The 25,148-nt window shown below is 44.8% G+C and overlaps 2 protein-coding genes across 4 annotated transcripts in view; both read right to left on the reverse strand.

Annotated features, from left to right (window-relative positions):
• LOC139661078 (V-set and transmembrane domain-containing protein 2-like protein) overlaps window positions 1-17,512 on the reverse strand; it is a 41,277-nt gene extending 23,765 nt beyond the window's left edge. The window contains exon 1 of the mRNA XM_071539412.1: window positions 17,395-17,512. Within this exon, the coding sequence (XP_071395513.1) occupies window positions 17,395-17,512 (118 nt within the window). The remainder of the gene's footprint in view (window positions 1-17,394) is intronic.
• A 4,979-nt stretch (window positions 17,513-22,491) lies between these two features.
• ctnnbl1 (catenin, beta like 1) overlaps window positions 22,492-25,148 on the reverse strand; it is a 52,679-nt gene continuing 50,022 nt past the window's right edge. For all 3 annotated transcript variants that reach the window (XM_071539291.1, XM_071539283.1, XM_071539299.1), the window contains exon 17: window positions 22,492-23,034. In XM_071539291.1, coding sequence (XP_071395392.1) covers window positions 22,946-23,034 — 89 coding nt within the window. In that variant the 3' untranslated portion in view covers window positions 22,492-22,945. The remainder of the gene's footprint in view (window positions 23,035-25,148) is intronic.

Genomic DNA, 25,148 nt, shown 5'->3' on the forward strand with positions numbered 1-25,148 from the left:
ATGATGATGAACATATACACCCACATATATACAAGGGTAATGGCCTTCATGCAGAGTCGTGTGTCCCTTGACCCGTACCGTGTCGCTGTTGCCATGGGGCCGACACTATTTCTCCTCACATCCACGGGCAACATGCGCTGCTCGTGTGCTCCAGCTCCCCCGCGTCTTCTCTCATAGTGTACTAGCACATAAGCAATTAAAACACCTCTCCAAACAATCAATGAATTTGAAGGTGTGCGAGAGACGGGCCGATCGATATAGCCATCTCCACCGCAGGAGGTGAATCTACAGCAGCTCTCGACGGGCGATAGACGGAGCGGCTACACGCGAGTTAACAATAGCTCGGAGATTCAAACCGTGTCTTCGGCGCAATAACACGGCAACGGGAACATACACCGCTCAACCCCCACAGAGGGGAGAAAGAGAGAGACGAACTTGTAATGAACCTTTGTGTGGGTTTTTTTTTTTTTATTCATGAAAAGATGCGTGACCTTGTTTTTTTGGTATTCTCGTATTATTCCAACATGTTCGGATTTTCTGCAGCAACAGCCTTGGGAGGAGGAGGAGGAGGAGGAGGTGGAGGAGGTGTTTCAGGGGGAAAACAGAGGAAACGCCGGTGAAGTCAGGGGGGAAGAAACAGGGCCTTTCTTCCTCTGCCTCTTTAAAAAAAGCTGCCTCCACCAGCCTTATTCTCTGGGGCCGGGGCAGCGGTGGTGAGGAGACGTAGCGGTAGAGAGAGACGGGGCGATATCAGCGCTCGGTATCTAATCTCCCCTACCCTCTCTAATGCACCCTGGAGCCTCCTCTCCTGCGCCGACACGGGCAGATAGATAGAGGGAGACAGCCGCGCGGGCTCAAGCCCAACATCCGAGATGTACGGGCGAAGGTAAGCCTTTCCCTGCTGGGCCCGGCTCGAAAAAACAGAAAAGGGGGGAGGGGGGGGGGTTGGGTGTGGAGTGGAGGCAGGATGATTTAGGGAGACCCAAACAGGCTGAATCAGCTGGGCTTTCTCACTGTGTTAAGTATCAATCACATTTTTGCCCGGGGGCGTTTAAATCCTACACTGCAAAAAATCGTTAGTCATTAGTAATTTTGCCTCTTTTTCAGTCATAAAAAAAAATCTTATTTCACCAAAACACTGGATAATTCCACTTGTTTCCTGTGTTCAGTATTTTGAACAATAAGGCAGATCGCTCCACTAGTATAGATAATGATAAGGATAATGATAAGATCATAATACTTGATTCAGGAACACTGATGAAACATTGATTTGCACTGAAAAAAGTGAAATTATGTAATCCCATTGGTAGATTTTTTTTTCACGTACAATGGAAAATAAGATTTGACTGAAAGTGCAATCAAATGATGTGTTAAGAAGTGCCTTGCCTATCATTGCTGGATTCCTATCATACACTCGCTGGGGTTTGATCCCAGAAATAAATAAGGTAATACTCAAGCCACTTTACAAGCTCAAATGCAATCCCCAGTACATTACATTATCAGCCCTTATAGCTCTATCCTCTAGCCTAAAACCCACAGCATTTTTGGGCATGTTTGTGCTGTCTAAATGATTCTTTTAGAATCAGAGTGCAAAGAGAAAAGACAGGAAAGGGAGACCCTGCCTCAGTCAATCCATCAGCCTCTCCCTACAACCAGTTCAGGCATTGTCATACTGTCATATGAGAGAAAACCACAATAATACTGATAGTAGGATTCAACTGATATGGGTTTTCAAAGGGCCGACTGCCAATATTTTGCGCCAATATTCAGCATCTTTGACATCATCGAGTACTAAGCGTTTCCCCCAGAATTTTAACATCGCATTAACATTTGATTATGGTAGAAAATTAGTTTTAGGTTAAAGATCCATCTTTGGTGCTAAGCGCTCATTGCTGTGGTAATTTGCACTGCACTTTCCAGAGATCACAAGTATTTGAGTATTTTTTTTTCACATATTTTTCCCAGGAAAGAGCTGCCAGGTGTTTAGAACAGCAAACAGAAAAGCTTTCATGAACTGGATATAGGCTGAATCACTATTGTGCTGATGTAACAGTATAATTGCTGATAGACGGCAACAAAGCGGACGTTTATGTATATGAAAGTGTCGTGGATTATTACATTAAATCTTCCTCTGCCATGAAGATTGATTTCACCTGACTCACAGCTTTGTTTGGTTGGCAGGAACCGAGCCCAAAAAAAGTCTCATTAGAGCGGAGGAAAGCCTTTTGTGTCCCAACGCTGGAGGCGCACAGACAACAACCGGGAGACGAGACGAGCGGGACGGGACAGCTGGAGCCGAGCCGTCCTGTCTGGCAAGGCGAGTGGTGAAATGCCCTTCCATCTAAATCACACCTCCTCCTCTACCTCCTCCTCCTCCTCTTCCTCTTTCTCCTCCTCGCCCCCGGTGGGAGGCTCTCATGGGGCGAGCTGACAGCAAGGATAAACGAGTGAACTGGCTTTTTTTTCCGGACGCACTGCGCTCTCTCTCTCTCTCGCTCGAACACGCACGTACTTGCACGTGTGTATGTGTAAGTCCACACACACACACACACACACACACAGCAGGTTTACCAACAGGGCTCCCTCACGCTCCTTTCCTTCTTTGCCTCTATTAAGGCTGACGTTGATGAATGACGAAGATCACAGGACAGACTGCCGCTTAGCCTCGTCACAAATGAAGGTAATCAGACAGAGAGGGAGGGAGAGAGAGAGAGAGAGAAATCGTAGGCGCCTTACACTACAAGATGGAGAGAGAGAGAGAAGGTGACAGAGTGAACAGAGAAAGTGAGGGTAATGTATAAGGAAGAGAGTGGAATGAGAGAGAAATAGAGAGAGAGAGGGAGTAGCTAGTCTATAGAGGGGTTTCAGGTGAGGTAACACCCTCTGGCGGCCATATTGGAGGTCCTCAACAATCATAACTGAACAGCTGGTTGTGTTACTAGACATACAACTTGTCCATCTCAACAGAATTGAATAGACATGGTTCATTTCTGTGCTGATACATCTAATTCAAATTTTGTGTTTAGATGTCAACAATGCAAAGCCTCTACAAGACTGAAGGAAAACAAGGTAGACAAGATTGTGCAGATGCAAATGTACCATTCAAATCAATGCGATCTGATTATGGCATGAACGAAATGTAATATTGTGTACTGTATACTCATCTGAAATTAACATTATCTGACCAGAGAGAGAGAGAGAGAGAGGGAGAGAGAGAGACATATAGACAGAGAGGGATAACAGGTTGGAAAAGTCAATACACCGCACATTAGAGGAAGAGGAGACACTGAGGTAGGCGAAGATGTCGAGCTGTAACATTTCTGTGTGCTCATCTAAAATGGATGTGATCACAGCGGCTGAACTGGAGATGAAAACACATAGATCTCAATTACGGCGCCGCTGGGAATTCCCCACAAAGCGTCTTCGTAGTTACACAGGGATCCTCTTTCTTCCGCTGACAATGATAATTTTGACATCGGTGCTTTGATATCTGCGAGATCGTTTTTTGGGGAAAAAAGGAATAATAAGGTTTTCTTGAAGGAGATAATTCAGTCTAAAGCGAAAAGACGTAATTGCGATGCAGTTTTACTCACTTTTCATGGAGCAAGTGCCCATGTTTTGAGATGAGACAGAAAGCGGCAGATCCTTCCACTAAAAAAAAAAATGAAACTTTAGAAACAAGCTGATTTGCATTGGATCCAAGTGGGATTATCCCATTTACAGATTTGTTTTCATTTTTTTTTTTACAGTGTCGAGTAAATGCAACCCTTCCTCCTCACCTGGAGGAATATGATCAGGTAATGAAGCTAGAGCCGGGAAGAATTTGGGGATCTTTAACTTCATCTCTTCATTATTGTCCGAACAGAAGAAAATGTGGACATTCTGGTGGCTCTGGTGGCAGACTAATACCACCCGATACCATGCGGGCTCAAATTTGGCCTTTGCCAAATGCCACACCCCTCCCTTCCTGTCCCATCTTCACTCTCCATGTTACACCATCCAATAAACAAGAAATGCCATAAATGGTTTTGGGGGGGGGGGGGGGGGCAGGCATGGACTCAAGAAATGCCATCTTGAAAAAGCAAAACCAATAAAAACAAAAAACATTCAAGGTGATATATGGTGGGTGGAAAGAAGAAATTCAGAATTCAATATATGTAAAATACTGATAGTAAAGCAGGACACATGTAATCCTTTCTTTTCGATTGAATCTAAACACTCCATGATACATTTTGCATGATGCGGGATTTTTTGAAACCGTTATTTGTGTGACAAAGCGGTCGCACGAACAAGCGGGATGCATTGCGGTTTGTTTGTGTTCTTCCCGGGGAGAGGAGAATATCATCTTCAAATGACTTTGCAGTCTCAGTCGCTACAGCTCATTACGGAACAAAAATAACAATAAAAAAAATAAAAATAAAAAAAACACCTCAGGACTCCCAGACAGCACAGCTATCGAGCGGGAGGGGAGGGGGGGGGGGTGGTAGATGAGGCACCTGGCCTACTTTTCTCAAACTTATCCCGCATTTGAATGTAAATCACTTCCGATTAATCATAGATGGAGAAACTCGGCTGCCTGTGACAGACGGAAACCCCGCCCTGCCTGCTCTTCCAACACCGCGTCTTTTCATCTCCTCCACGTCTGACACCTCTGCCGCATTTATACCACACGTGGAGCGAGGGAAGGAAGAAAGGGAGAAAGAAGGAGAGAGAGAGAGAGACAGAGCAAATGAGATTGGGGGGAAAAAGAAAGGGAGAGAGAGCGCATGACTTTGACACGCCATATTAAAAAAAAAAAAAGAATAACAGGCGCGAAAAGTGTCACATCTAATAGGGACACGGGCGCGTCAGCTGTCCTCGGAGACGGCGAGGAACAACTCCCGGTAAAAAAAGGGACGGAACGGGCCGTCGTCTTTCGCGCCGCTAATCGGAGGCGACACCGGGAATACGACTCCGAGGCCGTAATCTGTTTGCGGCGGGCCCCCGCTAAGCTTCGTTTGGAGGGGGGGGGGGGATTTCATTTGCGGCGCGGGCTGTGTTTGTCTTTCTAAAAACTACAATTTGGTTGAGCTAATGAGCTTGGCGGGCGGCGAATTGGATCAGGCGGTACGGCTCGGGACAGGGCTGCGGTTACATGTTTATCACCCCGAGAGGAGTGATTCCGAACGGAGCTTCCAAATGAACTGTTTACATCGACGCTGAGTAAAGTTATCTGATGAGGTGTGTTAACATGCGACAAAGCATGTGATCAGAGTCAAACTGTTACATGCTTAGTTGAACAATCCTGCTGTCTGGCATATGACAACGGGACATGTGTCTTGTGCTGTGGACCATTGCTTAAAGTCTTTCCACCATCAAGGTGTTCAGTGATTTTTAAAGGATAAGGCTGGTGCTTTTGGTGTATGCTAAAAACCTTGAAATACAGTTTACAAAGACATAGTTTCAATTTTAAAAATCATTGTTACCATGAAAAGTCAGGCTGTTGTAGTTATTACCAAATCAAATTCAAATGGGAACAAATTCTTCATTACGCTGGGGACTATTTTCAGTGCTACGTACCTATTTTTCTGAGATCGCAAAGTGTTTACAGCCGGCTTATTAAGTTGTTTGAGGAAAAAGTCGGCCGGCCCGGTGCATCGTGATGATGAAATATGTTTCCCAGAGCAACGGCATGGCTCTGTGACGGGTTTTTAACCGTTTTTTTAATACAATGGAGTTCTATGGCTGCTGGGACACGGCTGCATTGGGCGCCGGCTACATGGACGAGACTTGTTGGCAAAACAAAATCATTGCTAATTTTGTTATTTTCATAGGATTTGTTGACGGTAAGCAATGCATTAAAAAACATCGGCCTTATCCTTTAAATCTTTCAAAGTTACAAGGCTACTCTCCGTTTCAGCTCGTTGCTATCTTCAATTCTACAGTCTGAGAAGAGCAACACACATTGCCTACACATGTTATACAGACAAATGAGGCAACTGACAACAGGTGAGTCACTTGGACTTTTTGTGCGTTCACATGCTGGAGGTGGGAAGGTTGCAGTGTTGCATTCACATGCTATTTTGTTGGAAAATAAATCCTGGAAGACACACAATAAACACACGGATGTCCTGCAGCTTAACTAGCTAATGTGATGAAATTCATTTTGTTGACTGACACAAAACTTGATTTTTTTTTTTGCCTTGTAGAGGTTAAAGGTTACCATTGCATCATAACTCGGAAACTCGGGTAACAAAATTTCCAGGTAGCAAAACATTATATATTCAAACCAAAGAAAGTAGTCAGTATAAGCTGCATTTACATGGCCATTAGCTGCTAATATTCTCCTATTAAACTGATTATCAGAGGTTTATACCACACCTTTCATACCTGAATGACTTTTCATTGGGAATGGGCTAGTCTGTTCTATTGGAGAGACTGATGTGAGGCGATTATTCTGATTATTAATAAAATATTAGCTCTGTAAACCCGACTAGTGTGTCAGTTCAACACTGCAGCTCAGGAAAGGATTTCACTCGACTGTGCCCAGGCAATAGATAACATGATAGATACAGATAAAGAAGATGACTTTTTATGGGAGACACTTGACAAAGACATGGTTAGACGGTGTATATAGTAATAATGAGGCTGGTAGGTGAATATGCTACACTTCTCAAGCCAAGAGGAAGAGACAGTCTTCTTGTCTTAATGGCTGTAATCAATCGTCATCAGAGCAATATCACAGTTGTAACTTTCACAGCGTTGTCAGGTGCTGCACATCTATGGGTTAGTTTCACCCGCGCCATTTTGAGCTCCCAAAGACACTTAACAGAAAACTTGGTGGGAGGAAGGCAAAATGGCCACCGCGAAAGTCAAGCGAGGCGAAGGATCCTCGGGAAGGATGCTAGGAAAACGTGAAAGGCGTAACGTATCGCCGAGCTGCATCATCTCCGGTTGAAGCGTCCCTCCCGGTCACGGGGCGATTCGATACGCAACACGCTCTCCTCGCTAATCCCGTGTCTGGCGCGCGGTGTCATCCACGGTTAAAGCATCCCCGGAGCAGCAGTTTAACTGGATATGCAACATGCTCTCATGTCAAGTCTATGGCTATATAGCTCTGGCGCTGAGCTGCGTCTTCCCAGGCCGAAGTAGCCCTCTATGAGCCATAGAACCAGAGGCAGACAGAAATCCACCTGAGGGACGGGACTCTGTGGTCGCAGGATGTCCTCACCATGTCTCGGCTGTGATCCGCCTGGGACTCGCTTCAGCGTTAAGGCACTGTGCCGCCGACTCCCTGCGGAGCCAACTGTCAACGTCCCGCACAAACCTTCTATGTAGAAGTTCAACTTGATTTTTAATACTTTTTTTTTTTTTCCATCCTTGATTCATGGCCATGGTAGACACTCAAGGCACTGACAATGTACTGAAAAACATTTTCAGTGTATGAAAGGTGAAGTTTGAAGTTTTCAAGCCGAACCACTGATGGTGTTGTAAAGAGTTAAAAATACAAGGGAATCAGTGTGAAAAAAATGTAACTTTTTCTCAGTCCCTGAAGTGTGGGAGAGGATAAGGGCCACATGTGAAAATTTTATTTGAGTTTAAAGTCTCTAAATTCTGACTTTAATTCTGGCTTCATTCTAAGAATCTCAGAATTCTACCTTTATTCTCAGAATTCTGACATTAATCTAAGAAATAAAATACATTTTTCATGTGGCCCTAACCCTCTTCCGTACTTGAGTTGAATTTAATAAAAAGGAGATTTCTGAAGGAGACGGAGTACATATAACTAACTATAACCAGCGTGTCTTAGTGTATATGTCTGGAATACAGCTGTCAGCAGCAAGTGCAGCCAACCATTATAAACCACACTGAGAAAATGTGCTGTTCTACCATACCAAGCTGAGTTTAAGGCTATTGGTGTGTGTGTGTGTGTGTGTGTGTGTGTTTACGCGTGTCATTCTACACTGCCCACAGGTATCAAGCTGTCCAACTCAGCAGCCCTTTGTAAATACCATGCAGGGCCTCAAAGATGGCCGAGAGCCTATTAGTTGGACATGAAAGACAGAATATCTGAATCACTGGCAGCCGGCTAAAGGAGGGAAAGAGCATGATTGGATTCAAGCAAAGTGCGCCTGTGAGTGTGTGAGTGTGTGTGTGTGTGTGTGTGTGTGTGCACGCCTCACACAATGCTTTGAACGACTACACGTGTGTATGCCAGTTAATTTGGCTCGAGTTCGGATAATAGGGGAACCAACCAGCAGCAGATGTAGACTCGTTCACAGGCGCACACGCACACACACACACACACACACACACACACACACACACACACACTCTCTACGCCTCTGCCCATATACATACACACCCACTGTGCCGGAAAGAGGCTCTCCACAGCAGTGTAATTAGGCCTGGTCACTGCAGAGACGTTGTAATGGATAACCCTGTCTGAAGATGGCCAGGGGCAGCACACATAATCGAGCATGCCGTGTCTGTGTGTGTGTACGTGTGGTGCGTGTGTGTGTACATGTGGTGTGTGTGTGTGTGTCTCACAAGGGAGGGCCACAAAAAAAAATGGCGCTTCCTGCTGCTTTCATTGCTCCGTTTCTGTTTGCTGCTTTCTCCGTTCGCCGGCACCTAATGAATGTCGAGTTCAGATCCCCGTGGCTTCGTACTCGGGATACCGGGAGGTTTGGGGTTTGAACCCGGGTGGGGGGCGGGGGGGTGGGGGGCGGGGGGGGGGGGGGGGGGCTGCCTCTGCGCCTGGCATCCAGCAGTGAAACACACATCAGTCAGGGTTTAGCCCCTATACTGGACGGGCTTCCTATAAAGCCAAACTACAGCGCTGCAACCTTTAAAAAAAATGAATGCGATGTTTGTTTTTCTCACGCAACCTAACCCATCACATTCCTTCAAACGGGAGCTTTAAAAAAAAAAAAAAAAAAAAAAAAAAATCATCGGAATGTAAATGTTTGCTTCGATATCAAACACATGAAAGGCAGTATAAGCGGCGAACACATTAAAAGGAACGACTTCAAAGCCGGTTCCCACCCCCCCACCCCCCCTTCCCGTATCCTTGAAGTCAACGGATGCTGCCTGCTGATTACGTGATGGGGCTGATTTCAAAGGCCTGACACAGGATGATGATCTTAACCGCATGTACCGTGGAACAGCAGGATATTAGTCTTCGGGGCTGCGATTCGGAAGCCGCGTGCGTCCGAGGCCGGCGGACACATAGCCTGGTGTAAGGGGCACAAAAGCTGGAGCTGAAGTCCTGATGAGTATTTCAGCCTTTTTTCCTCCATTCAGACGGGTTTATATTAGGAGAAAGCCAAGAGGGCGTCTGTTGCCGACTGTTAAACATGGCGCTGGATGTGTAATGGTACAGTCCCATATACTCAGAGTCATTAGATCTGATGACTACTCTGCGCGCTCGCATAATGGCCAAGGAATATGAGGCCATTTTACAGACCCGGGAGCACCCTAGGGTGCAAACGCGGTACCCTCGTGATGTTCCCATATTCCAAGATGATAATAACCCCCCACCCCCCCACCCCCCCACCCCCCCACCCCCCCACCCCCATACACGCTGCTAAACAACTTCCGAGAGTGGTTTCGTGAACAGCGGGGATGAAGTCGGACTCTTTCCGCGGCCGCAATCACCATAACTAACATCATTAGACCTTTAATGGGGAGCAGGTCTCCATCTTCATCTCTCAAAGAACTGGAGGCTTTCGCACAGTGCAGGCTGCAGGATGACGGCTGTGCAAGGAAGAGTGAAGCTGTTCTGGAGGCACCTTATTAGCTAGTTGATATTCATATAAGGCTTGGGCGATATCCAAAATGTAATATCGCGATACTGTCCTGCCAAAATATCACGTTTTTTTTTTTTTTTTTTTTTTTGGGGGGGGGGGGGGGGGGATATTTTATTTTATTTCTTCCAAATTACATCAAATTTTTAGGCTATAATAATAATTATAATAGTTATTAACAGGGGGGTGATATTTGATATCACAGAAAAGACGATATTCGCTGAATATTGCGATATTTGATAATATTGAATATCAGCCCAAGCCTAATTCATATACTGCTAGGTGCTTCCATTTGGTACCCTTTTGTGTTTTTCCTTGATTCTGGTTACTCTATGAAATGAAAGTGAAACAAGTCCAATTTGATGGGTTTTTCATTTTAGGCTTCAAGGCAATCATAAATAAGAAAAATTCATCTTTCTGAATGTGACAGTGTAATAAACACAGAGAGAATCTCACGACCGTAATGGCACAGCGAGCAGGGAAAAAAGGAATACTCAAACTAACATGTGTCTTAATACCTAAAGATACATTTTCATAGTCTAAAAGGGAAAAAACACAAATCATGAGAGATTCCCCCTGGAAACTAGTGAGCCATCGTGCTTCAATAAATTATCTGCGGCCCGGTGGAGGCTGGGAAGCCGTTACAGGCCGCAAATCACTGATCCTGGACCACAGAAACATCACGTTCCTCTCTTCGCCTTGTCTTCCTCCTCCTCCCTCCCTCCTCCCTCTGTTAGACTGCCAACAGATGATTCCTGCCAAGTCCCTCCCCAGGAGAAGTGTGTGTGTGTGCGCGCGCGTGTGTGTGTGTGTGTGTGTCTCCAAATCCGAGTGTGTGTTCCTCTTTGATGGCAACGTTAGCAGTAATGTGTCTAATGGAAGATAAGCAACACTCTCTCAGATGGTCTTCACAGCCAAGCACCCCCCCCACCATCATCATCATCATGCTGAGTGTGATAGAGGGAATACTCTATCCCGCTCTATCTCTGAGAGCACACACACACACAAGCACTTACAGTACACACACATGCAACAACACACAAACACACACAAGAGAGAGAGCAAAGGTTTGGATCGTCAGTCTCAAAGCTGCCTTTATCGCCTCTCAAACAAAGTCTGCAGTCTTGCACACACACACACACACACACACACACACCCCGCGGTTTGGATGATGAGTCCCAGAGATGAGTTTCAGTCATAGAGGGACACCTCAGAGAAATTGTAGCTTTGGATCGCCACGCTCAAAGCTGCCTCCAATCATTTCTCCTCCAAAGTACGTCCGCACACACACACTCGCAGAAACACACACAGCCCCCCCCCACACACACACACACACACACAAGTAAGTGCTTTGCAGGAGGCCGAAGGATGAGAGAGGCAGAAGGCACTTATGGAGGAAGACAGAGGGAGAGTCCTTGACTGGCGCCTGACCCCGCAGCTTGTTTGTACCGATTTTGAAGGCAGTGTTCTGATGGAGGAGGAGAGGAGGAGAGGAGTGGAGGAGAGGAGAGCATTTTGGGTGCATTAGGCAGAACATAGCAGACAGTGACAGGCAGGGAAGGAAAGGAGAGAGTGAGAGAGAGTGATGGGTGACAGCTGAGGTTTGGAGCCTGATTCCAGTCCACGTTGTCAAGTACCAGGGACAGGGTAAACGTCTTAGCCTGCAGAACCGCTCGGACGCTTCTGTTAGGGTAACACTGATATATTGCTTTGCTGATATTGGCCTTTTTTTTATTAAATATCCAATATCAGCCGGTCAGTGTCGTCCACCTCCGATATGATGGAGGTTCCTCTCTGAAAAGCTGCAGTGAAATTAGATTTTCTTTTCACATTTCTTCATATTTTATTTCTTCATTTAATTTTTCAACCCTGTTTTCTGTAACTTAATTCTTCATTTAAAAAGGCCCAATGTATCACAGACTTTCCCCCCACCATTGAATAGGTGTTAACCCCTGTTAACCCTAACAGCATTTCATTAGTCTGGGTTTCAATGGAGAGTTTTAGTGTCCCATGATGGTCTAAATGCAGTTCCAGAGGCTTTTAGGCCCTGACAAGAATACAATTCTGGGGGAAACACTGAATTTGGCATGAAAATGGTCATATTTAAACATTTTGAACATCAGAAGAAAATATCGGCTATCAGCAGCTTCAATCCATAACTATCAAATCGGTCGCATCCTAGTTTTTTTGCAACAATACCTGGCAATTTTATGCTGAACAACTCTGAAACACTTTTCGGGTCTCAATTAGAGCTGAACATTTAATTGAAAAAGAAAAATCAAAATCGCAATATGAACTTATTCAATTTCCAAATCGCGGAGGCTGCAATTGATTAGAGAGAGAGGCGTCCAAACGAGATTTCTGAACAAGGCGTTTTAAAGCTCCAGGTAATCTTTAGTCCACGAATATTATGAAAAACATATCAACCAATGAGTCTCTAAAGGTTCTTTTTGGGGTTCTCCTCTTTGTCAGACGCTATGCAGCAGAGTGACAAGAACGATGGGAGACGGGGACGACGTGACAAATGAGGCGAATTGAAACTCGCCATGTTGACAAGCGCCGCGGCGTGTGATTTATCCCGCCGAGCCTCCGGGACACGCGCGGCAGATTTTAAGGTCAAGGAAAGAGAGAGTGATCATCGCAGCCTGACCATTTACCTGCCTGCCGCCGTGAATTTGAATAATTTAGCCGGCGGGTGTCCAAAAATCTCAAGAACACCTTCATTTTCTCTGGAATAGAACCGGGCGAGGGAATCCAGGTCGAAGCTGGGAGCCTTGATTGATTTCACCTATTAAAGTGGTAATCATTGAAATAGTTTTTGTGCCTTTTTTTGGCTTTTTTTTTTAAATTTGGAGGATTTTTTCCAGGAAAGAGAGGTATATCAGGGTTATATTATAGAGAGTATGAAAATGTTGTGGTTTATTCCTTTAAGTCAAAAGGGAGAAGCAGATGAAGGGGAGGAGGCAGGTAAAAGATGCATTTGGAAGCCTCGAGACAAGGAAGGCGCAGCTAATATTTTCTATACTCGCTGTAGTTTATCCCAGGCTGCCCTCCAGCACTTGTCTCCTCAGTGGAGTATATACTGAGGTCAGGACCTAAATACATCGGCTCTACCTACTGCTGAGCTCCGACAAGCCTTAAAACTGTCAGCCTGCCGCTCTCTCTCTCTCTCCCGCTCTCTCCCCTCCCATCCTTCTCGCGGGTTCTGACAGTTTCCTTTCCTTCTCTGCCTCTCCCGCTAGTCAATACAATTACGGAAGCTGAAGAGGAGAGAAAGAGAGAGAGAGTGAGGGAGAGAATAAAAGGGTCGTCTGGCCCGAAGGATCTCGAAACACAAAGAAGGTGTCACATATTGGAAAGAAACGACCAAATCTCAAAGCAAACTAGACTTCTGCTGTATTTGACCCTAAACAGAGTGCACAATGGCAGGATATTTCACCATTGTGATGGATAGAAAACTGAGAAAATCACTGACAATGTACAGACAGACCTGGCAACCCGAGGAAAAATGAGCTAGATCTCACTTCTTATTGTGAGTCATGTGTGGAATTAAGAATTACTTCCTTTGACAAAACAAGTCGAATATAGCCCAAAGATCAACAAGTCAGTGTGCAATTATAGCTGCAAAATGTGCAAAAACTGTTACACATTAAGGGAAGTGAGACAAATAAAAAAAAAATACAGGAAGTGAGGACATTCTGCCTTCAAAATAAAAGCAGAAAATTCATCCGTCATTTTTGGAAAAAGTAGGCCTAATGTTAGTTTCATTCACTCTAGAGTAACCGTTAAATATATCCTCTGGGGGTTGCTTTGTAATACTGAAAAAATGTAAACGCATGAGCATCAATATCGGTTTTCCGAAACTGAAATGAAACAAACATGAAAATGCTGAAATGTCGCCATTTGCGAGGATTGTTGCACAATTTTCTGTGGGTATTTTGAAAAAAATGAAACACTCGTGCCTGTGAGGCCGACATCAGGTGAATGAATGTTAATTGAGTGGTGCTTGGCTTGGTGCTCATATGGGCCGATCTATCGTTGAAGTACCTCGATTCTGGAAAAAAGCTGGTATTGGTGCAGCTTTACTACAGATACCTACAGTAATCTGTTCTCATAGGATTGTTATTGTTCTGTAGGACTGTGAAGCAGAAGGTGACAGAACTGATTGAATCTGGATTGAGAGTAAAAGAGAAGCTCGGAGCAGACGGAGACACTTGCTGTCTGATTTTGCTGAAGACGACACTAAACCCCAACAAGCTGCTACTGAAAATTTGCCAGTGATACTGCATTGGCCAGTGTTACAGTTCTGAGTGGAACAGTCTCTAACAGTTGTGTGATGTCACTGCCTCACTGCTCTAGCTGTAAAGCCTGGCTATCAGTAGCGTTTCTATACGTTTCACCATTACATTTCTCATATAGGATAAAACTATCATATAAGGAGTATCTAATGCAGTAAAAGCAGGGTTGTAAAGGAGGCTTAACTATCGCAGGCTGTAGCTGCATCGTGCCATGCCTGTCTGGACTGTCTGATGGACTTGGTTTACACTCGTAGATGCAGCCAATAGATTCTTGTCGAATGCTGTCATTGTGTAGCGGAGCAGCCATGCCTGAAGCCTTTTAAGCCCAGATATCTCTCCATAGCCATGGAGGATTCTGTCTTGACAGAATGGTAAATGTTTGGTCTGTTGAATTGGAAAAAGTGGTTCAAATGCAATCTGCTACGACCGGGGCCCAGGACGCCGCTGGTTTCTCTGTGGATGGAGGTCACAACAGGGTGAGTGTAAAAGATTGGTCCTGTGTGAAGCCTCGCAGGCATGAATATCTCCCTTTGTCCTCTCAGTAGAGACCCTGCCTCCAATCCATTTCACTACCCAGCAAACACTTTGCGCGTTGAATAGATGTTGATTTGACGGCCCGCAGCGTGTTAGAAACCTGTGTAAATACAGCGGCAGAATGAAAGTCTATTTTGTGAAAGCTGGACCTAAACATCTTTCTGATATAAGCTCAAAACACTTTCCAAAGCTGGTTTAATATGATTTTTTTTTACCGTGCCATAATATCACGGAGTATAAATTTTGTTCTCATTTGGATTGACATTGAACTTGGCTTCCTCCTGCGCTTCGCTGTTCATCAAACGCTCGCTGGGTACGATGGCGTTTCAAATAGCACTGATGGGAGTCGGTATTAAAAACGACTGGAATCGCAAGACCAAGTCCCTCAAGTTCTGCAGCATATTGTTGGCATGGTTAAAATGGTACATTTAACAAAACCAATAATCCAAAATGTCTTTGAGCTCCTTTGTGCTCCCGGTGTCTCATTACAATCTGTGTTTCCGTTGGAAAGTTTCGGCGTCTCACTGGCCTAACGGCTCATTTACCCCTCACAGATTAATTGAGGCAATTGATTGGCTGGAATAATCGCCTCGCTGGATAACCGCGCCCTAATGAGATGTTAATTGAAAAGTATCAATGACCAAAACAGTGTGTGGGCAGACGCAGACCGGAACATTCTGGAAATCAAATAAGGATTCGCAAACTGTTTTTCTTTCATTACTTTCCGTTCTCTTACTACGTTTCATCTTTCAGTTATATTTTCAGAGAAGCACGAATTTCCTCTGAATTCTGTCCTCAAGAGACCTTATTCTCATATAACCGGCATCAGCTTAATGCTACTTACTGTGGCGTTCACTATAAATTCACCTCATAAAGATTTATGACAGTCTAAAAGGTGGATGAACTCTATTCTGCAAATACACAGGTGGTAAACTCCTCTACATCCCTGAATGTTACCTGGAATGCATCCATCATCACTTGGTCAAAGACTTTCTAGGTTACACTTCACTCTGAACTTTACTAATTATAGTGTTGCAATGCACATGAACAGCTACTTAATATTTTAACACTGTAATTAGGTATTAAAGTACATGACTCTGAGCACACACTTGTTTCAATAAAATCTCTTTTTTCCCCACACACACCACTAATCTAACATGCCTTCTCCCACAAGCACATAACCCCATTTAAACTACACAGCTTCTGCTAGAAATGGTCCTTGACAAGGTTATGAATTTAACAGTGCGCCAACACCTCACCACGGGTGTATTCATATTCAGGTGAAATATTCAAGCTGCACAAGGCAAATACACATGTTGGAGGCACCAAATGGAGCGAGAGGTAACTTTGAAATCCTGTAAGGTGACGTCAGTAAACTGTTTACCGACCCGACCGCTCTGTGATGCTTTATACCAAAGAGACCAAAGAGACCAGAGAGGAAAAGATGTAATGATGGTGAGTCCAGCTTTCTCTGCTGCTGTTTAAGAGACAGATTGGATTTCACTCTGAAGTTTCAAGTCATAATTTCCTGTGGGAGGAGAAGTTGCAGCCACACTTGCAGGCTGATAACAGAGATGTATTTTTACATAAAGATTTTGCCTAGTGCAGCTTTAAACTTTACAATGCTAACTCAGGTGGCGGGACCCAAAAAGAGTCGCGGGTCTGTTTCCCTCAACATATGCAATATGCTTTAATAAGCCTGGGTCCAGGGCTGCTGATACAGAACACCTTTAAAAAGGAGGAGCAGCAGAAGTTGGCAGAGGTAGCGGATCAAACACTCACTGCCTGCTCAAGGGCACTGGGGCATTATTTAGCCCTGCTGGCAATCACCTCCTCCTCCCCCTCGCTTCATTTCTCCACCCAGGCCAACTCAAGGCTGTGCCTGACCGGCGGCCCCGCACATCTGCCAGAGCTGACAGCGCGGCATCTGTGGAGATTGGCGGGCCAAGCCCAAGATGACAGGGGAGCCGGGCGACGATGGCCGTGATCCTCCGTGCCGGTTCGTATGACGCAACAAAGTGTAAAAACTGGAGGCCCTGGAGGCCATTTAGGATCTAGTGCTGCTGCATGAGGAGGAGGAAGAGACTGGATCTGAATCTTGGTCTGAATCCAAGTATAGACTTAATGGGAATACTAAAAGAAAATGGTAACTTCCATCTACCAGCTGACATCACCTCTGTCACATTGGGATGAATCAGCCACTGATCAGAAGCACAGAGAATGAGAAGCACTGGTACTGAACTGCAGCCCTCACAGAATGGTTACAACCTGTCCTTCCTGAGTTCTGACTGACCAATATATTATGGGCTGTTACACCATTGATTACATTGGCTACATCAAAGTACATAACCCTACCGTGTTTATCAAGGGCTATCACATTAACCAATGACTGAAGGATTTGATATGGCTGTGTATATCCAAATGACAATACCCTGTTGGTTTCATGAGACAGACAGGTGGACATGCCTGGATTGAATGATAGGTTGATCTATTCATTGCATAGACCTAAATGCTGAAACTCCTATGCTGTAAATGCCTCACAGCAAGAAACATAAAGCCACAAAGTATTCTCATGCAGTGAAAAAAAAAGAAAAGGAAAACACATTTGCATTACTTGACAACGATATCAACATCACCCCTACAGCCTCTGCTGCTCTCTGTAATATTCCTGTTCTGCATGTGAGCAGGCATCAACTGTGCCGTCCTTTTCAGACACAAACAAAAATACAAAAAAAAAACGTAGGCTACACATTCAAGGCGGGTTTCACACCTACCATTCCCGGAGATGTGGTTCTCTATCTCGGCGTGTCCAGCTTGCTTTGTGGAGGCACTAAGTTGCATACAGAGTCCCATGTAATGTAAACTCCCCAGCAGCACCCTGAACGCTCCCATCTCTCTTTTTGTTCTTGTCTCCTTTTCCTTTCTTGCTTTCTCACATCGGGTGGAGTACACGTTGAAAAATATATATTTTTTTTTTTCTTTCTTTTTTTTTTAAAATCCAGGTGACTTGTTTTAGCGCGGAAGGGACTAGATACCTGTGTGAAATGGAAGAGGCGGAGAGGCGAAAAGTCGCCGCAGCTTCCTTCAGCACCAGCAGACTGACTGACTGGCTCTCCCGATGCCGTTCAGCCGGGTCTACATGCGGCGGAGGGACACTTCTCGTTCTCCCAGTTGGGGAGTGCCGCGGCTTGCAGTGGGGGAATATCAATTATAGGCGGAGTGATATGAAACACATGATTTAGTCGTTAAACTTCTCAAGGCTGAATTTTGATTAAAGCGATACGCTTTTATAAAACGGCGGGAACACACGCCACTGTTAAAAAAACGAAAGTGCTTATAGGCTACATCTTTTATTTGTAGTCAATAAAAGATAACCGAATAATAACGAATTAAATGTTCTGCCGCCAAGCATATAGTTCTTAAACATTAGCTAAACAGAGTGCTTGACAGGGTTAGACCAACAATGGCCGTTACATTTACCGTTGTGCCGTTACAGGTGTGTGCTTATCAGGTATTTCACAACAGCTTTGAGCACGACTCAGCCAATCAGAGCCAAGCACCGTAACTTTGAATGCAAACAATGCGCAGGTGCGAATGACTGTGACTAACCAGATTATAAAGCGTTTGGATTCAATTAAAGCATTAACATGGCTCGAGGTGCGTTGTGTCCTAATAGCCTGGATTTACATGGATTTAATTGGTAAATTAGTTTACTCAGATAAGTCTGTCCTCTTTCAACAATATTCCTCAAGGCACAACACACAAGATACCTGAGAGACGGTCCAAATCCTGACAACACCGGGAAGAATAAAAGGTTGGCAAACAAATGCTGGTGTAGTGGTGATTGAGCACATAGGTATTCCAAAAGCCCAACAGCCTATCAATCATGAGTTAATATGCTGACACATGGGTATACAAACCAGTGGGTAGGCCTATAATACTTGAGTAATGTAGTAGCTGACTATGAACAAAAATCAATTCTATTTTCATTTATTGTATTAGCAAATAAAAGGGATGTGGAATTCACAGATAACACTCACACCATTGTTTAATAGAGCAGGGCTTCCCAACCATTTCCATGTCAAATCCTTCACTTCCGTTCCCAGTGGAGTGTTGTGTGTCTTTGCAGTGTCTCTGTCCATGGTGCTGAAGAGCAGCAGCTCTGAGCAGCAGCCTCAGCCTGCGTCTGCTTATTGGACAGGCGGAGGGTAGAATTTGTCTGTGTAATGACAAGTCGCCCTGTGATATGGGTTATTGGACTTTATGAAGCAATGTGTCACCGCTTGTATCGTCTTCAGCGCTCTTAAGCACCTTTCCCACAACAAGGCGTCACAGCCTGGGGGCAGTTTGACAACACCCGCCTTGTTAGACAAGATGATGGCATGCATCCCCTTGATTTTGAAGGAATAAGAGAGACAAAACCTCCTTGTAAACTTGATTTTTTGGGCATCTATTGTTAAGTAGGTGTATGTTATGATATAGAGAATTAGCTAACAAGGTGAAAAAGTCATTTTTTCATTACATTATGGCATTAAGAAAAATAACTATAGTAATCCCACAGTAACATTTGAGATACTATACAAACATCATAGCAAAACTCACAGCTACTATAGTTCAAAATGTCACATATTGTGATATTATGGTTGTGAGGAATAATCTTCAGTAGCATATAGTGGCCTGGCTGACAGTCTTGTACTGCTATCATCCTCATGCATCATAGCTACTGACCAGCCAGAAGCGTCACATGCAGTCAAAGGTTTGGAAATGGTTTGGAGTGTAGAAATAGAAATGTACCCGGGCCCTGTCTCTTGAAAAGTGTCATTCAAACTTCCCTGACAATTCCAGTTAGCAGCTGCAGCTGTCACACTGTAGCACACAACAGGCTACAGGTGACATTATACAATACCAACAAAGAAAAGGCTGATTTCTTCATAGCGAGCGGCCTGTATGAGTTAGCTCGCTCTAATGGGACTGAAAACAACAAGTCTTTTTAAATAGCCCAGGCTATTTCCGCTTTCTCTTAGTCACCCACTAAAGAGGTCATTGATTTTTTTTAATTTTTGCTTTTTTTGATGCGGCCTGATCTGTGTATAGCATCCAGGTTGGTGAGCTTACTTACTTAATGTTTATTGTGCCTGGAGATAGTCTATGTCTTTGTATGTTTTTTTTTTGCAAACAAACATTTTCATCTCACCATTTTGTCTCTGATATACAGCCCCCCCCCCCCCCCCCCCCCCCATACTTATTGTCACCCTTGATACACCCTTGCTGTCACTGCTGAACTAGGTAGATTTAAACTGGATTTATAGGGATGCGAGTGCTGGAGGCCTGCATCCCTGCAGGGCTTTAAGTCTAGCAACGCCCCGGTTTACCCACTTTTTATTTACCCACTACATCACTCCTTATGCCTACACTCAATAACATAATACCTTCTCCTTCTCAGTCCGCACCGAGAGAAAGGAGCCCAAAAGCACAGCGGCACAGTGTTCGCACTCAGTCATTCGGAAAATACAATTATTCTCCCTCCCCTCGGCTGTGAAATTGCTGTACAACCGCTGTTAAACACGCCGCAGTCATAATCACTGATAAGAGATGCATGGGGCCGGGCCTCCTCTGCCAATACAATATGCAAACGACGCCCTGCCGCTCCCCTCGTTCTTGTTACGGAGCGATATTAGAGCTCGCCGAGCCGCTTGCGAAAGGCAGCAGATGTGACAGCTGTCGGCGAACGCCCTCCCCCCCTCTCCCTCCCTCTCCCTCCCTCCCTCCCCCTCAAAACGCCGCCGGTTCCTGCCGCGATCACGGCTCGGTAACCGGAGGACGGTATACTCTTAGACGAGTTGAGACATCGGTATGGATAGATGCTGCATTGGTGTCATATGGGAATGACGGTTGATAACAAAGTTCTCTGCTTGAAAATACCGTTCACCTCAGATGGTAAAAAAGTTCTGATGAGTTCAGCCTTCAGATGAAATACTTCTAGAAAATATCGAATACTTGGACTCTTCCTAATGTCACCAACAAGGAAATATCTGTAGTCAAATGTAGAGAATGATTATATTAATTTAAAATACAAGTAATTTTCATTTGTGGTTGACACTGCAATGTTTGATTTGCTGCAAAACCCAACCGTGAACTCAAATGTATCCCTCCCTCACTAAGTGTGTGTGTGTGTGTGTGAAGTGTGAAAAAACTTCTCAGGATCAACAGTCTACAGAAAACTTCAATCATGGTGTCAAACGAGTTCAAATACACCAACACTTCCAAGTCGTTCCGACAGTTATTCCCAGATGACGTGAACACAGCAGGAGTTCCAACCCAGAGGTGTGGGGAAGGGAAGCGCTCACCGTTACCTGTAATGTTGAGAAGCCCACTTTCCATCACCTCCGACGCATTGATATATCTTTCCATCTCTGTTGTCAGATGACTCGATGCCTGTGAAAAACGTGGTTTCTTCAGGTTCAAATGCTAGGAAGGCCAGGAATGAACTTGCATGTTTGGGAAAACAATATCTGACAAGCAGAGGTGTGACCAAGTCAGCTTTCCTCGAGTCCGAAGTCAGTCTCAAGTCTTGAGGCACAAGTCTCAAGTCAAGACCCAAGTCTAAAGGAAGATTTACTAAGTCAAGACCAAGTCAAGTCCATGTCATTAATGTCAAGTCTCAAGTAGAGCATCATGACGTTTCAGCTTCAATAAATTCAATCATTCCATACAAATTCAGAAAACAGAATTTAAATTCAGTCGTCTGCTTGAACAAATCTCATCACTTTCAATCTAAGTCATTTACACAAACACAAGATCTCAAGTCAAGTACAAGTACAAGTCAGAGTCAAGTCCCAAGTCCCAAGTCAAGTCTCAAGTCTCCTCTTCATGCATCAAGTCTCAAGCAATTAAAACTGTCATGTGACTCGTCCCCACCTCTGCTGGCAAGCCAACGAATGAGGGCAACTCAGCATTTACTGCCAAAGGTAAGAACCTGTTCCCTTCCCCTCTAGTCTGGGTTGGATCTCCACTCAGTTTCTAAATATTGGAGAGATTGCTGCTCCAGTGGCTGCCTGAGCATCACAGTAGAGCATAATTCTCATCTTCATGTTGAAGCTGACATCAGGGCTTGTATCAATAACATAGTCCAATGTAATCCAGTGATGTAGTTGTAAATAAAGAAGTGGGTAAACTATAACCTGTTTTCGGTGATCATTAGAAGGCAAACCACAACCGATATAATCAAAACTCAAATATATTTTCAGAAAAGCATTCATGTTTTTTCCCTATTCTCACATAACTTTCATCAGTTTGACACTACTGTCATGTTGGACTAATGGTTAAATGAAGCTTAGTTTCCTGATATAGTCTCTCCAAAACATCCTGCCTGTCTGTATTGATCTGGCTGTCACACACACACACACACACACACACACACACACACACACATAAAACGCAGCAGTAATTGGGAACGTTCTCGGCTCCTACGCACACTGACACGCAGCAAAGTGCGGCGCTACACTAAAACCTTCAGGTTAGAAGACAAGGGATAATAACACAGTAGGCCTGTTTGTGTATGCAGCTTCACCGTAATAACACTGCGCCATTGATGTGTGTGAACAGCTTCACAAAGGAAGACGGGCTGGCGAGATCCAGGCAGTGGGCGGATTACAGCCGCAGACAAACAAAACAAGACCCGAGTCCGCCTTGATGCGAGGCCGCTCTGTCTTTGAGCTTTGTTGTCTCTCTCCCCCCCCACCCCCCCCCACACCTTGTGCAACAGAAACCGACCGGGGGCGTTAATGAGATTCGCACGCACAGACGGGTTATCAATCTCGCTCTCCCTAAGCCGTGACGTTAATCAAACAGACCCAACATCCAATCGGGGATTTTTTTTTTTTTTTATTACCAAATGTTTTATTACAAAATATTTTACACGTAAATCCGGAAACAAACCAGACGAAGCAGGAGAGCCCGAGGGAGAGATGTCGGCGATGAGTTCGCACGTCTTGGGAAGTCTGTCTGTAATTATCTTGCAGTCTTCATCATCGTATATAGACAGTACTGCAGCTCCACTCCTTTTGTTTCTACAGTGACATTTTAGCTATATTGCAGAAAAACACAAGACGGCCGCTGCCACCTGGATCTTCGGGTGGATCAAGGTCATCATCGCCGTCTTGCTCAGATCGATCGAGACTCTTAAATCCGTTAAATCTTCCCGCTTTCTACGATGCGGGAGTTAGGGGGATAGCTTGGGATTCAGGGGGGGGTGTGTTGTAATTGCTGGTCAAATCGCCTACAAGAAGTGTGTGAGTGTGAGTGTGTGTGTGTGTGTGCGGGTGATTAGAAGTTATCTAGAAGGTCCATGATCCTCTTCTGCTCGGACTCTTTGAACTCTTCGCTCTTCCCGTCTCCGATGCTCTCGGCGTACTCTGCGAAAGACGGAAGAGAAAAGACAGCAGATTAGTTTACTCGGACTCGGGGGTTACGGAGACCGTCTCGGGAGCTCGGGAGATCACGGGTTCAAATCCCCAGCGCTGAATGGGAGGAGAATGTGAATGGGAAATTTCAAAGAGGGTTTACATTTTACATGACATTTTAGCAGACGCTTTTACCCAGAGCGACTTACAATGAGCGCAACGGTGGAATACGCTTCAATTCCTAGATCGCCGAAAATTACAAGCAATGAAAAAGAAAGAGTGCAAAGGTCAGAGTCTAGGTGCCTAGGAGACAGAGAACGATCATGTTAAGAGCCAACTGCTGGGAAAACAGAATAGTAATAGTATAGGAGCTGAGGAAAGAGATGGACATCCATAGAGTATTGGTATATATATGCATCTGAAAAAATGTTGAGTGATTTGACGAACTGCTTTACTCCTGCAAGAAGTCAAGAGGTAACACCGGAGCAGAGCAAAATCTATTCTTTCAATACAATATGTCTTACTGTGCTAACTACTGAATGAAATAACAGTTCAAATCAAGCTATTCTTTGTGTTTCTAAGGATAGCGGTGGGATTCGTGGCCGTGAACTTTGAGAACCGCTGCATTAAAAGACTACCAATTGCAAAGAATCTCATAATGAATGACTAGTTTTTCCTCCGTTTCTCGTCTTTCCATCAGAACTTCCTGCCACAGTGTACAGTGCGACTGTCTCGAAATCCTGTGTGTGTGTGTGTGTGTGTGTGTCCTCAGCAACTCCACCAGGTGCCTTTCCGCTGTTTTCTTCGTCCGCGCCTCCCGCACGAGGCCTCGGAGACCGGCGAACGGTCGATTTGTGAGTCTAATGTGCAGAAAGGGAAAGCCGCAGCTGCCGCAGCCCCGGCGGAGTCCGGGCGCTCGCTCCGGCTCTCAGCCTCTGAGGCGGGGATTACACATTAAACCCAGGGACCTTGAGGTAGGAGGCTGAAAAAAAAGACACTTGCTTTTCTCTGGGAGACACAGCGGAGGGGAGAGAATGAAGGGGGCTTTTCTGACAACAGCCCGGGGCTCTGGGAGTAGGAAACATGGCTGTCGGAAACACTGGGGAGAATTGTATTTATTTTTTTTATGTATTTAGGGGTGGGTGGGGGGTATTTTGCGGTTTTAGATCTAGTGCGTAGAGGAGAGTGACAGGAGAGGAAGCCTCAGAGATACTGGGGAGAAACGAGAGCCGCAGGCAGGCGGACAGACAGACACACATTTACATTCGCGGCATCTGATGCTCTTATCTGGCGCGACTTACAGCGAGCTTAAAATCCTACATCAACATTACAACCAGAGCTTGAAATTACCACCAGCCACGAGCTACATTCTGGTTAGGTGCGAGCCTTGGCTGGTAAGCTCAACAAATGCTAGGGCACGGAGCAGATTATGATTTATACAATTTAAAATCAGAATTTTGCTTAGGAAAAAAAAGAGAGAGACTAGTGAATTTAGACATACACAAGACTCGAGACAAGAGGTGTCTGACAGACAATTCACAATTCAGTTTCAGACCTGGACTACAACCAACCAATATAGAGGAGCGCAAGGGTCAAAGCCACAGTGCTCAGACAGCAGATGTAGCCATCATTCCTGTGTGTCTAGAAATGGTAATGCATAATAGAGAAGTGCTAGGTAAAGAAATAAAACTCAGACTTTTTTTTTTTCTATAATACGGGAGCAAGTTGCAAGTGGAGCAGGAAAACATATTTCATATTGTACTATTGGACTGAGACAGGAACTTTGTCATCCCCATAATTAGATAGAGGAATCATTACCATCATGGATCCAATTGCATCAATTACAGATTGTTTTCTGCAATAGTAATAGTCCCAAATAGTATGTTGCACTTCCAGTGTGCAGTACTACAACAGTGACAATATGCTGACAGCCAAATATACCTACAATCCTAGTTTTCAGATCATATTCCAAATATAAAACAAAAACAGACAAGTGTAATCTCATTACCGTATCAGCTTCAGGTGATGCCTGTGGTGGCAGAAATTGTGAAACTGCTGCTCGAGTCTCGACTCATTTTAACTGTGGCCGCTTCCTGGAGCGTGTTGCTTAGCGTCACGCATATTCC

Source organism: Centroberyx affinis, unplaced genomic scaffold (assembly GCF_046629955.1).
Source record: "Centroberyx affinis isolate AG114_WGS23_722 - 3 ecotype Tasmania unplaced genomic scaffold, CSIRO-AGI_Caff_v1 ptg000202l_1, whole genome shotgun sequence".
Classification (NCBI taxonomy): Eukaryota; Metazoa; Chordata; class Actinopteri; order Beryciformes; family Berycidae; genus Centroberyx; species Centroberyx affinis.